The 13,421-nt window shown below is 45.0% G+C and overlaps 1 protein-coding gene across 1 annotated transcript in view; it reads left to right on the forward strand.

Annotated features, from left to right (window-relative positions):
• LOC120050940 (traf2 and NCK-interacting protein kinase-like) overlaps positions 1-13,421 on the forward strand; it is a 72,836-nt gene that overhangs the window by 11,055 nt on the left and 48,360 nt on the right. Inside the window, exons 3-5 of the mRNA XM_038997485.1 lie at positions 11,033-11,089; positions 11,214-11,339; positions 11,421-11,531. Of these exons, the coding sequence (XP_038853413.1) occupies positions 11,033-11,089; positions 11,214-11,339; positions 11,421-11,531 (294 nt within the window). The remainder of the gene's footprint in view (positions 1-11,032; positions 11,090-11,213; positions 11,340-11,420; positions 11,532-13,421) is intronic.

Below are 13,421 nucleotides of genomic sequence, written 5' to 3' on the forward strand. Positions count from 1 at the left end.
AGATGGTATTAGGTGGTGGTAGTGGGTGGTAGTAGGTGGTAGTAGGTGGTAGTAGGTTGTATTAGGTGGTAGTAGTGGGTGGTAGTAGGTGGTAGTAGGTGGTAGTAGGTTGTATTAGGTGGTAGTAGGTGGTGGTAGTGGGTGGTAGTAGGTGGTGGTAGTGGGTGGTAGTAGGTGGTGGTAGTGGGTGGTAGTAGGTGGTGGTAGTAGGTGGTGGTAGTAGGTGGTGGTAGTAGGTGGTGGTAGTAGGTGGTAGTAGGTGGTGGTAGTAGGTGGTAGTAGGTGGTGGTAGTAGGTGGTAGTAGGTGGTATTAGGTGGTATTAGGTGGTGGTAGGTGGTAGTAGGTGGTAGTAGGTTGTATTAGGTGGTAGTAGGTGGTGGTAGTGGGTGGTAGTAGGTGGTGGTAGTGGGTGGTAGTAGGTTGTATTAGGTGGTGGTAGTGGGTGGTAGTGGGTGGTAGTAGGTGGTAGTAGGTGGTAGTAGGTGGTATTAGGTGGTATTAGGTGGTGGTAGTAGGTGGTAGTAGGTTGTATTAGGTGATAGTAGGTGGTGGTAGTAGGTGGTAGTAGGTGGTAGTAGGTGGTAGTAGGTGGTGGTAGTGGGTGGTAGTGGGTGGTGGTAGTGGGTGGTAGTAGGTGGTGGTAGGTGGTAGTAGGTTGTATTAGGTGATAGTAGGTGGTGGTAGTAGGTGGTAGTAGGTGGTGGTAGTAGGTGGTGGTAGTGGGTGATAGTAGGTGATAGTAGTGGGTGGTAGTGGGTAGTAGTAGGTTGTAGTAGGTGATAGTAGGTGGTAGTAGGTGGTGGTAGGGTGTATTAGGTGGTGGTAGTAGGTGATAGTAGGTGATAGTAGGTGATAGTAGGTGGTAGTAGGTGGTGGTAGTAGGTGGTGGTCGTAGGTGGTGGTCGTAGGTGGTGGTCGTAGGTGGTGGTCGTAGGTGGTGGTCGTAGGTGGTGGTCGTAGGTGGTGATAGGTTGTAGTAGGTGGTAGTAGGTGGTAGTAGGTTGTATTAGGTGGTAGTAGGTGGTGATAGTAGATGATAGTAGATGATAGTAGGTGGTAGTAGGTGGTAGTAGGTTGTATTAGGTGGTAGTAGGTGGTAGTAGGTGGTGGTAGTGGGTGGTATTAGGTGGTATTAGGTAATGGTAGTAGGTGGTAGTAGGTGGTAGTAGGTGGTGGTAGTGGGTGGTAGTAGGTTGTAGTAGGTGATAGTAGGTGGTAGTAGGTGGTAGTAGGTTGTATTAGGTGATAGTAGGTGGTAGTAGGTTGTATTAGGTGGTGGTAGGTTGTATTAGGTGGTGGTAGGTTGTATTAGGTGGTAGTAGGTTGTATTAGGTGGTAGTAGGTTGTATTAGGTGGTGGTAGGTTGTATTAGGTGGTGGTAGGTTGTATTAGGTGGTAGTAGGTGGTATTAGGTGATAGTGGGTGGTGGTAGTGGGTGGTGGTAGTAGGTGGTGGTAGTAGGTGGTAGTAGGTGGTAGTAGGTTGTATTAGGTTGTATTAGGTGATAGTAGGTTGTATTAGGTGATAGTAGGTTGTATTAGGTGGTAGTAGGTTGTATTAGGTGATAGTAGGTGGTGGTAGTAGGTGGTGGTAGTGGGTGGTGGTAGTAGGTGGTGGTAGTAGGTGGTGGTAGTGGGTGGTAGTAGGTGGTGGTAGGTTGTATTAGGTTGTATTAGGTTGTATTAGGTGATAGTAGGTTGTATTAGGTGGTAGTAGGTTGTATTAGGTGGTGGTAGGTTGTATTAGGTGGTGGTAGGTTGTATTAGGTTGTATTAGGTGATAGTAGGTGGTAGTAGGTGATAGTAGGTTGTATTAGGTGGTATTAGGTGATAGTAGGTGGTAGTAGGTGGTGGTAGTAGGTGGTGGTAGTAGGTGGTATTAGGTGATAGTAGGTGGTAGTAGGTGGTAGTAGGTGGTGGTAGTAGGTGATAGTAGGTGGTATTAGGTGGTAGTAGGTGGTGATAGTAGGTTGTATTAGGTGGTGATAGTAGGTGGTAGTAGGTGGTAGTAGGTGGTGATAGTAGGTGGTGATAGTAGGTGGTGATAGTAGGTGGTAGTAGGTGGTGGTAGTAGGTGGTATTAGGTGGTGATAGTAGGTTGTATTAGGTGGTAGTAGGTGGTAGTAGGTGGTGATAGTAGGTGGTAGTAGGTGGTGATAGTAGGTGGTAGTAGGTGGTAGTAGGTGATAGTAGGTGGTATTAGGTGATAGTAGGTGGTAGTAGGTGATAGTAGGTGGTAGTAGGTGATAGTAGGTGGTAGTAGGTTGTAGTAGGTGGTGATAGTAGGTGATAGTAGGTGATAGTAGGTTGTATTAGGTGATAGTAGGTTGTATTAGGTGGTAGTAGGTTGTATTAGGTGGTGGTAGGTTGTATTAGGTGGTGGTAGGTTGTATTAGGTGGTGGTAGGTTGTATTAGGTGATAGTAGGTGGTAGTAGGTGATAGTAGGTTGTATTAGGTGATAGTAGGTTGTATTAGGTGGTAGTAGGTTGTATTAGGTGGTGGTAGGTTGTATTAGGTTGTAGTAGGTGGTATTAGGTGGTAGTAGGTGGTAGTAGGTGGTGGTAGTAGGTGGTAGTAGGTGGTGGTAGTAGGTGGTGGTAGTAGGTGGTGGTAGTAGGTGGTAGGTGGTGGTAGGTGGTAGTAGGTGGTGGTAGTAGGTGGTAGTAGGTGGTATTAGGTGGTGATAGTAGGTGATAGTAGGTTGTATTAGGTGGTAGTAGGTGGTGATAGTAGGTTGTATTAGGTGGTATTAGGTGGTGATAGTAGGTGGTAGTAGGTGGTGATAGTAGGTGGTGATAGTAGGTGGTGATAGTAGGTGGTGATAGTAGGTGGTGATAGTAGGTGGTGGTAGTAGGTGGTATTAGGTGGTGATAGTAGGTGATAGTAGGTGATAGTAGGTGGTAGTAGGTGGTAGTAGGTGGTAGTAGGTGATAGTAGGTTGTATTAGGTGGTAGTAGGTGATAGTAGGTGGTAGTAGGTGGTAGTAGGTGATAGTAGGTGATAGTAGGTGGTAGTAGGTTGTAGTAGGTGGTGATAGTAGGTGATAGTAGGTGGTGATAGTAGGTGGTGATAGTAGGTGGTGGTAGGTGGTGATAGTAGGTGGTAGTAGGTGGTAGTAGGTTGTAGTAGGTGGTGATAGTAGGTGATAGTAGGTGGTGGTAGTAGGTGGTGGTAGGTGGTGATAGTAGGTGGTAGTAGGTGGTAGTAGGTTGTAGTAGGTGGTGATAGTAGGTGGTAGTAGGTGGTGATAGTAGGTGGTAGTAGGTGGTGGTAGGTGGTGATAGTAGGTGGTAGTAGGTGATAGTAGGTGGTAGTAGGTGGTAGTAGGTGGTAGTAGGTGGTATTAGGTGGTAGTAGTAGGTGGTAGTAGGTTGTATTAGGTGATAGTAGGTTGTGGTAGTAGGTGGTAGTAGGTTGTAGTAGGTGGTGGTGGTAGGTGGTGGTAGGTGGTGGTGGTAGGTGGTGGTAGGTGGTATTAGGTGGTGATAGTAGGTGATAGTAGGTGATAGTAGGTTGTATTAGGTGGTAGTAGGTGGTGGTAGTAGGTGGTAGTAGGTGATAGTAGGTGGTGGTAGTAGGTGATAGTAGGTAGTAGGTGGTGGTAGTAGGTGGTGGTAGTAGGTGATAGTAGGTGGTAGTAGGTGGTAGTAGGTGGTGGTAGTAGGTGGTAGTAGGTGGTGGTAGTAGGTGGTATTAGGTGGTGATAGTAGGTGATAGTAGGTGGTAGTAGGTGATAGTAGGTTGTATTAGGTGGTAGTAGGTGGTAGTAGGTGGTGATAGTAGGTGGTGATAGTAGGTGGTAGTAGGTGATAGTAGGTGGTAGTAGGTGGTGATAGTAGGTGGTAGTAGGTGGTAGTAGGTGGTATTAGGTGATAGTAGGTGGTGATAGTAGGTGGTAGTAGGTGGTAGTAGGTGATAGTAGGTGGTAGTAGGTGGTAGTAGGTGGTGATAGTAGGTGGTAGTAGGTGGTGATAGTAGGTGGTGATAGTAGGTGGTAGTAGGTGGTAGTAGGTGGTAGTAGGTGATAGTAGGTGGTATTAGGTGATAGTAGGTGGTGATAGTAGGTGGTAGTAGGTGATAGTAGGTGGTAGTAGGTGATAGTAGGTGGTAGTAGGTTGTAGTAGGTGGTGATAGTAGGTGATAGTAGGTGATAGGTTGTATTAGGTGATAGTAGGTTGTATTAGGTGGTAGTAGGTGGTAGTAGGTGGTAGTAGGTGGTAGTAGTAGGTGGTAGTAGGTTGTATTAGGTGGTAGTAGGTGGTGATAGTAGGTGGTAGTAGGTGGTGATAGTAGGTGGTAGTAGGTGATAGTAGGTGGTAGTAGGTGGTGATAGTAGGTGGTAGTAGGTGATAGTAGGTGGTAGTAGGTGGTGATAGTAGGTGGTGATAGTAGGTGATAGTAGGTGATAGTAGGTGATAGTAGGTGATAGTAGGTGATAGTAGGTGATAGGTGGTGGTAGTAGGTGATAGTAGGTGGTATTAGGTGATAGTAGGTGGTGATAGTAGGTGATAGTAGGTGATAGTAGGTGGTGATAGTAGGTGATAGTAGGTGGTGATAGTAGGTGATAGTAGGTGGTGATAGTAGGTGGTGGTAGGTGGTGATAGTAGGTGGTAGTAGGTTGTAGTAGGTGGTGATAGTAGGTGGTGATAGTAGGTGGTAGTAGGTGGTAGTAGGTGGTGATAGTAGGTGGTGATAGTAGGTGGTGATAGTAGGTGATAGTAGGTGGTAGTAGGTGGTAGTAGGTGGTAGTAGGTTGTATTAGGTGGTAGTAGGTGGTATTAGGTGGTAGTAGTAGGTGGTAGTAGGTTGTATTAGGTGATAGTAGGTTGTGGTAGTAGGTGGTAGTAGGTTGTAGTACGTGGTGGTGGTAGGTGGTGGTAGGTGGTGGTGGTAGGTGGTGGTAGGTGTTATTAGGTGGTGATAGTAGGTGATAGTAGGTGATAGTAGGTTGTATTAGGTGGTAGTAGGTGGTATTAGGTGGTAGTAGGTGGTAGTAGGTGGTGGTAGTAGGTGGTATTAGGTGATAGTAGGTGGTGGTAGTAGGTGATAGTAGGTTGTAGTAGGTGGTAGTAGGTGGTGATAGTAGGTGGTGATAGTAGGTGGTGATAGTAGGTGGTAGTAGGTGGTGGTAGTAGGTGGTAGTAGGTGGTAGTAGGTGGTGGTAGTAGGTGGTATTAGGTGGTGATAGTAGGTGGTAGTAGGTGGTAGTAGGTGATAGTAGGTTGTATTAGGTGGTAGTAGGTGGTAGTAGGTGGTGATAGTAGGTGGTGATAGTAGGTGATAGTAGGTGGTAGTAGGTGGTAGTAGGTGGTATTAGGTGATAGTAGGTGGTGATAGTAGGTGGTAGTAGGTGATAGTAGGTGGTAGTAGGTGGTGATAGTAGGTGGTGATAGTAGGTGGTGGTAGGTGGTGATAGTAGGTGGTGATAGTAGGTGGTGATAGTAGGTGGTGATAGTAGGTGGTAGTAGGTGGTAGTAGGTGGTAGTAGGTGATATTAGGTGGTAGTAGGTGGTAGTAGGTGATATTAGGTGGTAGTAGGTGATAGTAGGTGGTAGTAGGTTGTATTAGGTGGTGATAGTAGGTGATAGTAGGTGGTAGTAGGTGGTAGTAGGTGGTAGTAGGTTGTATTAGGTGGTAGTAGGTGGTATTAGGTGGTAGTAGTAGGTGGTAGTAGGTTGTATTAGGTGATAGTAGGTTGTGGTAGTAGGTGGTAGTAGGTTGTAGTAGGTGGTGGTGGTAGGTGGTGGTAGGTGGTGGTGGTAGGTGGTGGTGGTAGGTGGTGGTAGGTGGTGGTAGGTGGTGGTAGTAGGTGATAGTAGGTGGTAGTAGGTGGTGGTAGGTGGTGGTAGGTGCCAGACACACCGGTTTGAGTGTCAAACTGAAACGCTGCTGGGTTTCATGCTCAACAGTTTCCCGTGTGGGTCAAGAATGGTCCACCATCCAAAGGGCATTCAGCCAACTTGACACAACTGTGGGAAGCATTGGGGTCAACATGGGCCAGCATCCCTGTGGAACACTTTAGACACCTTGTAGAATCAATGTCCCGACAAATTGAGGCTGTTCTGAGGGCGAAAGGGGGTGCAACTAAATATTAGGAAGGTGTTCTTAATGTTTTGACCACTCAGTGTATATTTCTATATCTATTGTTTTAACCCCTTACAATTGTGGGATTTAGCCTATATGCATAGGGTTAGATTTAAATGTTTCTTACAGAACAAATATGGAAAGCATAACCAAGGCTATTAGACTGAAGGTGAGGACACAACCGTTCACCTGACACAAGACTGGATCCAAACATCACACTGTCGAATTTCCTTTTTTTTTTTTTTTTTTACCCCCTTTTCTCCCCAATTTTTCGTGGTATCCAATTGCTAGTAATTACTATCTTGTCTCATTGCTACAACTCCCGTACGGGCTCGGGAGAGACGAATGTTGAAAGCCATGCGTCCTCCGAAACACAACCCAACCAAGCTGCTTCTTAACACAGCGCGCCTCCAACCCGGAAGCCAGCCGCACCAATGTGTCGGAGGAAACACCGTACACCTGGCTCCCTTGGTTAGCGCGCACTGCGCCCGGCCCGCCACAGGAGTCGCTGGTGCGCGATGAGACAAGGATATCCCACCGGCCAAACCCTCCCTAACCCGGACGACGCTAGGCCAATTGTGCGTCGCCCCACGGAGCTGGGCGCAGGGCGCGAACCCAGAGTCTCTGGTGGCGCAGCTAGCGCTGCGATGCAGTGCCCTAGACCACTGCGCCACCCGGGAGGCCCTACACTGTTGAATTTACTGTACTTTTCACCGCATTTGTTGATAACAATATCTGAAAATACCCAGAATACCTGACAAAAGACCCCAAAAATGTACAAGGGTTTGAGTGAGAGGTCTAACTGGTGTCTTCAAGTGGCCCACACACCTCTCCAACGTTTGCAAAGTTCCTGAGTAATTTCAATGCACTTTTATGACTCAAAGAAAAGTCTTTAACCTCTAACACCTCCCAAACCCGGATCCGGGATCCCCCCCATCACAAAAGCTGACTAGCATAGCCTAGCCTAAAGCCACAGGGATATCATATAATAAAATGTTCATGAAATCACAAGTCCAAGACACCAAATGAAAGATACAGATCTTGTGAATAAAGCCATCATTTCTGATTTTTAAAATGTTTTACAGGGAAGACAAAATATGTAAATCTATTAGCTAACCACGTTAGCAAAAGACACCACTCCCAAACTCCACCATTTTCTTACTGCATCAGTAGCTATCACAAATTCGACCAAATAAAGATATAAATAGCCACTAACCAAGAAACAACCTCATCAGATGACAGTCTGATAACATATTTATTGTATAGCATAGGTTTTGTTAGAAAAATGTGCATATTTCAGGTATAAATCATAGTTTACAATTGCAGCCCCCATCACAACTCTCACTAAAATGACTAGAATAACTACAGAGACCATCGTGTATTAGCTAATTACTCATCATAAAACATTTCTTAAAAATACACAGCGTGCAGCAGATGAAAGACACAGATCTTGTGAATCAAGACAATATTTCAGATTTTCTAAGTGTTTTACAGCGAAAACACAATATATCGTTATATTAGCTTACCACAATAGCAAACCAGACAACAGCATTGATTCCAGCCAAACATAGCGATAACGTATTCACCACCAAAATAAAATAATTTTCCACTAACCTTCTCAGAATTCTTCAGATGACAGTCCTGTAACATCATATTACACAATCCATATAGGTTTTGTTCGAAAATGTGCATATTTAGCAGTACAAATCGTGGTTATACAATGTGATTAGAAGCAACAGGTCATGCATTCTGGCCGGCGCCATCTTGGAAAGGCACCTAGTCTAATCAATAAATAATCGTAAACTTGACTAAAAAATACAGGTTGGACATCAAATGAAAGATGCATTAGTTATTAATGCAACCGCTGAGTTAGATTTTTAAAATTAACGTTACTAGACATACAGTGTGCGTTACAGCCAGACTAGTGCCGCAATAATGGCGGACAAATCCGTTTACATTTTTCCACATAAATACGGAATAACATCATAAATAGCTCTTACTTTTGGACGAGCTTCCATCAGAATCTTGGCCAAGTGGTCCTTTGTCCAAAAGAATTGTTGCTTGGTTGTAAAACGTCGTGTTCAACTTCGGAAGTAGCAGCTAACAGTAGCTATGCGGCCACAGCATGCCCAAATCCTCAAACTCAATACTAAGGAAATTCCGAAAATAGCAATATACTCGCATAAACTGATATAACTCGGTTTAAAATAACTTCGTTATGATGTTTCTAACACCTATATCGAATTAAATTACAGACGGATATATCTAAGGTCGATAACTGAGCGTTTCAAAATGCCATCCTGAGGTCTTGCTTTGCGTAATGGCGAGCGTTGAAAAGAGAGGTCCCCTCGTTCCTTGGCCTTTTATAAACTCTGAGAGCTACGTAGACACTCCATTCCACTTCTCATTGGTTACTGACATCCAGGGGAAGGCGGGTGCAGTTCATGTCGACCCATAGGATACATACAGAGCTTTAAACTGATCTGAGAGCAGAGCCTAGTTTTCAGACCTTCGCAGTTCCTGTCATGGATTTCGCTGCAGAAAGAGTTCTGTTTCACCCACAGACATAATTCAAACGGTTTTAGAAACTAGAGAGTGTTTTCTATCCAATAGTAAGAATAATATGCATATTGTACGAGCAAGAATTGAGTACGAGGCCGTTTAAATTGGGTACGATTTTGTGCTATGTCGAAATGGCACCCCCCTAGTGGCAAGAAGTTTTAACTATAAGGTGCTTTTTTAAAGCTCTCCTAGCTGTGCCGTTGAGGAACTAGAGCAGAACACTTGTAGTTGTTTTGTGTAGAACACAGTCCTACATCCCCGCCATCACACAATTACTGTTGTTGTTTACGCAATCCAAAAACGGTCCATTTTTATATCACAATCTGGGTCAGGTGGGCATCATTCTAATGCCAAAATAGCTATCTAAATGATAAAATACTATCTTCGTGTTAGGCTTTCACAAAGCAGTTCAGAGAAGCAGATGGTCATTTTGGCACACATGGGATGGAGTACTGAGGGCATTCAGATGGGTGGTCCGCAGCAAATGTTCTTCACAATACAACAAACAGGCTCATTGTGTTCAGGACAACCCAGGGTTTAATGCCACGTCATCTGTTACTGTTCTATATCAAGCATAGCGATCAATAGCGTTGACACTGTATTTTACATGAGTTTTATGATATGGACCTTTTGGCTTGCTTGTATGACATCAAAACAGTCATCATCTTTCAAAATACATCGAGTCCTCTTAATTTAAAGCTCTCCCTCACTCAGACGTTATTATTTTTTGCAAAAGTTGCCCAATTAGCAGGAAGAATGCGGGCAACTTCTTGTCACGTGCGGTGCTCAAGTTCAGAGCGGCTGTCAGTCAAAACCCATAAGGAGCTGTGAAGTGGAGACACAGAGCTCTGATGTCACATAGAGCTTGTTACTGTACAGCCACTACATTCCAATTTAAGTGGTTATTAGTGCCCAAATGTGCAATTGTTTTCAACCCGTTTACCGGTAGGAGTGTGAAGGGCTTCTCAGGATGTAGAGTTGTCATCCAATCTGCTCCCACAGAACCATAAGCTACAAGCTTCCCAGGAAATTACACCTGATCTTGTGTTGTCTTCCTGTGTGTAATATGCTTTCCGCATATCTGCCATTCCATTTCCGTTTAAGAGTGTGTGTTTTCTGGCGTGCGTGCTCGCGACCTAGCTTCACTGGTGTTGTGTAAGGGAGAGTGAGTCAGTATGCCCAGAGCGTTTAGGACAGTCAGCTACACAACTGGACCAAGCAGAGTCAGTCTGTCAGTCTGTCAGTCTGTCAGTCTGTCAGTCTGTCAGTCTGTCAGTCTGTCTGTCTGTCTGTCTGTCTGTCTGTCTGTCTGTCTGTCTGTGCAGAATGGAGTTGTGGGTCGTCAGCTGTCTCACAGCATGTCTGAACGAGATGAGAGAGAGAGAGGGGGAGGTGAGAGAGCGAGAGAGAAGGGGGGCAGAGAGGGGAAAGGATAGAACAGTTTGGTTCAGCTTCTCTGACCGTCAAATACAGTCAGTGTGTCTGATGCAATACTGAGAAACATACTGTATTATCTGTGTGTGTTATAGCAGTGATGTGTGAGTTCTTCCACTCTACACAGACACATGCTGACTCAATCCTCATCTTATGTTACATCTAGCTGTTTTGGGTATTATTTAACTTCCCTACTGTAGCTGCCTCTGCTACACTGAGTGTACAAAACATTAAGAACACCTTCCTAATATTGAGTTGCACCTCCTGTTGCCCTCAGATCAGCCTCAATTCGTTGGGGCATGGACTCTACAAGGTGTTGAAAGCATTCCACAGGGATTCTGGCCCATATTGGCTCCAACGCTTCCCACAGATGTGTCAATTCGGCTGGATGTCCTTTTGGGGGTGGACCATTCTTGATACACACAGGAAACTGTTGAGCGTGAAAAACCCAGCAGCATTGCAGTTCTTGACACACTCAAACCGGTGCACCTGGCACCTACTACCATACCATGTTCAAAGGCACTTAAATAGTTTCTCTTGCCCATTCAACCTCAGATTGTGTATGTGTGCCCTTCAATGTCTCAATTGTCTTAAGGCTTAAAAATCCTTAACCTGTCTCCTCCCCTTCATCTACACTGATTTGAAGTGGATTTAACAAGTGACATCAATAAGAGATCATAGACTGACCAGGTGAATCCAGGGGAAAGCTATGTCATGGAAATAGGTGTTCCTAATGTTTTGTCCACTCAGTGTACAGCTGGAGCCTTGTCAGTGGGCATCAGCAGCAGCCCTGTGTGTGCTGGCCTGCTGTCAATCAGCCATCTTGGTCAGGCTGAGAGCCACAGGCTGTGGCTTTGGGACTAAAACACAAACCGGTTACATGATGGAACTGTTGGTAAAACTGCTTTATGTTAGATACTCATCTCTCTCTCTGTGTCTCTGTCTCTCAGGGTCGCCATGTCAAAACTGGCCAGCTTGCCGCTATCAAAGTTATGGACGTCACTGGCGTAAGTCACAGATGCACACACAAAACCGTAAAAACAAAAAACTGCCATTCAGATTGATTTGAGAAATCCCAAATCCTGTCGACTGTGTTTGTGTACCACTCTAAGGTGTGTGTGTGTGTTCCAGGATGAGGAAGAGGAGATTAAAGCAGAGATCAACATGTTGAAGAAGTACAGCCATCATCGGAACATTGCTACCTACTACGGTGCCTTCGTCAAGAAGAACCCTCCTGGCATCGACGACCAGCTATGGGTACGTATGCCTGTGTGAGTGAGTGCTGTTCAGTTTGGTGTGTGTTAATCCCACTCTCTCTCTCTCTCTGTGTCTCTGTAGTTGGTGATGGAGTTCTGTGGGGCGGGCTCGGTGACAGATCTGATTAAGAACACCAAGGGAAACTCTCTGAAGGAGGAGTGGACTGCCTACATCTGCAGAGAGATCCTCAGGGTAGAATTCAGTTCAATTCAAAGGGCTTTATTGGCATGGGAAACATGTTTACGTTGCCAAAGCAAGTGAAAAAGATAAGAAAGAGTAATAAAAAATGAACGGTAAACATTACACTCATGTTTCAAAGGAATAGAAACATTACAAATGTCATATTATGTATATATACAGTGTTGTAACGATGTGCACGTGGTTAAAGTACAAAAGGGAAAATAAATAAGCATAAATATGGGTTGTATTTACAATGGTGTTTGTTCTTCACTGGTTGCCCTTTTCTTGTGGCAACAGGTCACAAATCTTGCTGCTGTGATGGCACACTGTGGTATTTCACCCAGTAGATATGGGAGTTTATCAACATTGGATTTGTTTTCTAATTATTTGTGGGTCTGTATAATCTGAGGGAAATATGTGTCTCTAATATTGTCATACATTTGGCAGGAGGTTAGGAAGTGCAGCTCAGTTTCCACCTCATTTTGTGGGCAGTGTGCACATAGCCTGTCTTCTCTTGAGGGCCAGGTCTGCCTACGGCGGCCTTTCTCAATAGCAAGGCTATGCTCACTATATCTGTACATAGTCAAAGCTTTCCTTAATTTTGGGTCAGTCATAGTGGTCAGGTATTCTGCCACTGTGTACTCTCTGTTTAGGGCCAAATAGCATTCTAGTTTGCTTAGTATTTTGGTAAATTCTTTCCAATGTGTCAACTAATTCTCTTTTGGTTTTCTCATGATTTGGTTGGGTCGAATTGTGTTGCTGTCCTGGGGCTCTGTGGGGTCCGTTTGTGTTTGTGAACAGAGCCCCAGGGCCAACTTGCTTAAGGGACTCTTCTCCAGGTTCATCTCTCTGTAGGTGATGGCTTTATCAAATCAAGTTTTTTGGTCACATACACATATTTAGCAGATGTTATTGCGGGTATAGCGAAATGCTTGTGTTCCTAGCTCAACCAGTGCAGTAGTATCTAACAGTTCACAACAATACACACAAATCTAAAATAATGGAATTAAGAAATATATAAATATTAGATTGAGCAATATCGGAGTGGCATTGACTAAAATACAGTAGAATATAATACAGTATATACTTATGAGATGAGTAAAGCAGCGTGTAAACATTGTGTTCCATTAGTAAAGTGGCCAGTGTTCCATTATTAAAGTGACTAGTGTTCCATTATTAAAGTGGCCAGTGATTCCAAGTCTATAGCAGCCTCTAAGGTGCAGGGTTACATAACTGGGTGGAAGCCGCCTAGTGATGGCTATTGAACAGTCCGATGGCCTTGAAATAGAAGCTGTTTTCAGTCTCTCGGTCCCAGCTTTGATGCACCTGTACTGACCTCGCCTTCTGGATGGTAGTGGGGTGAACAGGCCATGGCTCGGGTGGTTGATGTCCTTGATGATCTTTTTGGCCTTCCTGTGACATCGGGTGCTGTAGGTGTCCTGGAGGGCGGGCAGTGTGCTCCCGATGATGCGTTGGGCAGACCCCACCACCCTCTGGAGAGCCCTGCGGTTGCGGGCGGTGCAGTTGCTGTACCAGGCGGTGATACAGCCTGACAGGATGCTCTCTATTGTGCATCTGTAAAAGTGTGAGTGTTTTAGGTGACAAGCCAAATTTCTTCAGCCTCCTGAGGTTGAAGAGACGCTTTTGCGCCTTCTTCACTACACTGTCTGTGTGGGTGGACCAATTAATTTTGTCCGTCTACGCCAAGGAACTCATAGTTTTCCACTTTCTCCACCTCGGTCCCGTCGATGTGGATAGGGGTGTGCTACCTCTGCTGTTTCCTGAAGTCCACGATCAGCTCCTTTTGTTTTGTTGACGTTGAGTGACAGGTTATTTTCCTGGAACCACACTCCCAGAGCCCTCACCTCCCTGTATGATGTCTCGTCATTGTTGGTAATCAGG

This window comes from Salvelinus namaycush, chromosome 7 (assembly GCF_016432855.1).
Source record: "Salvelinus namaycush isolate Seneca chromosome 7, SaNama_1.0, whole genome shotgun sequence".
Lineage (NCBI taxonomy): Eukaryota > Metazoa > Chordata > Actinopteri > Salmoniformes > Salmonidae > Salvelinus > Salvelinus namaycush.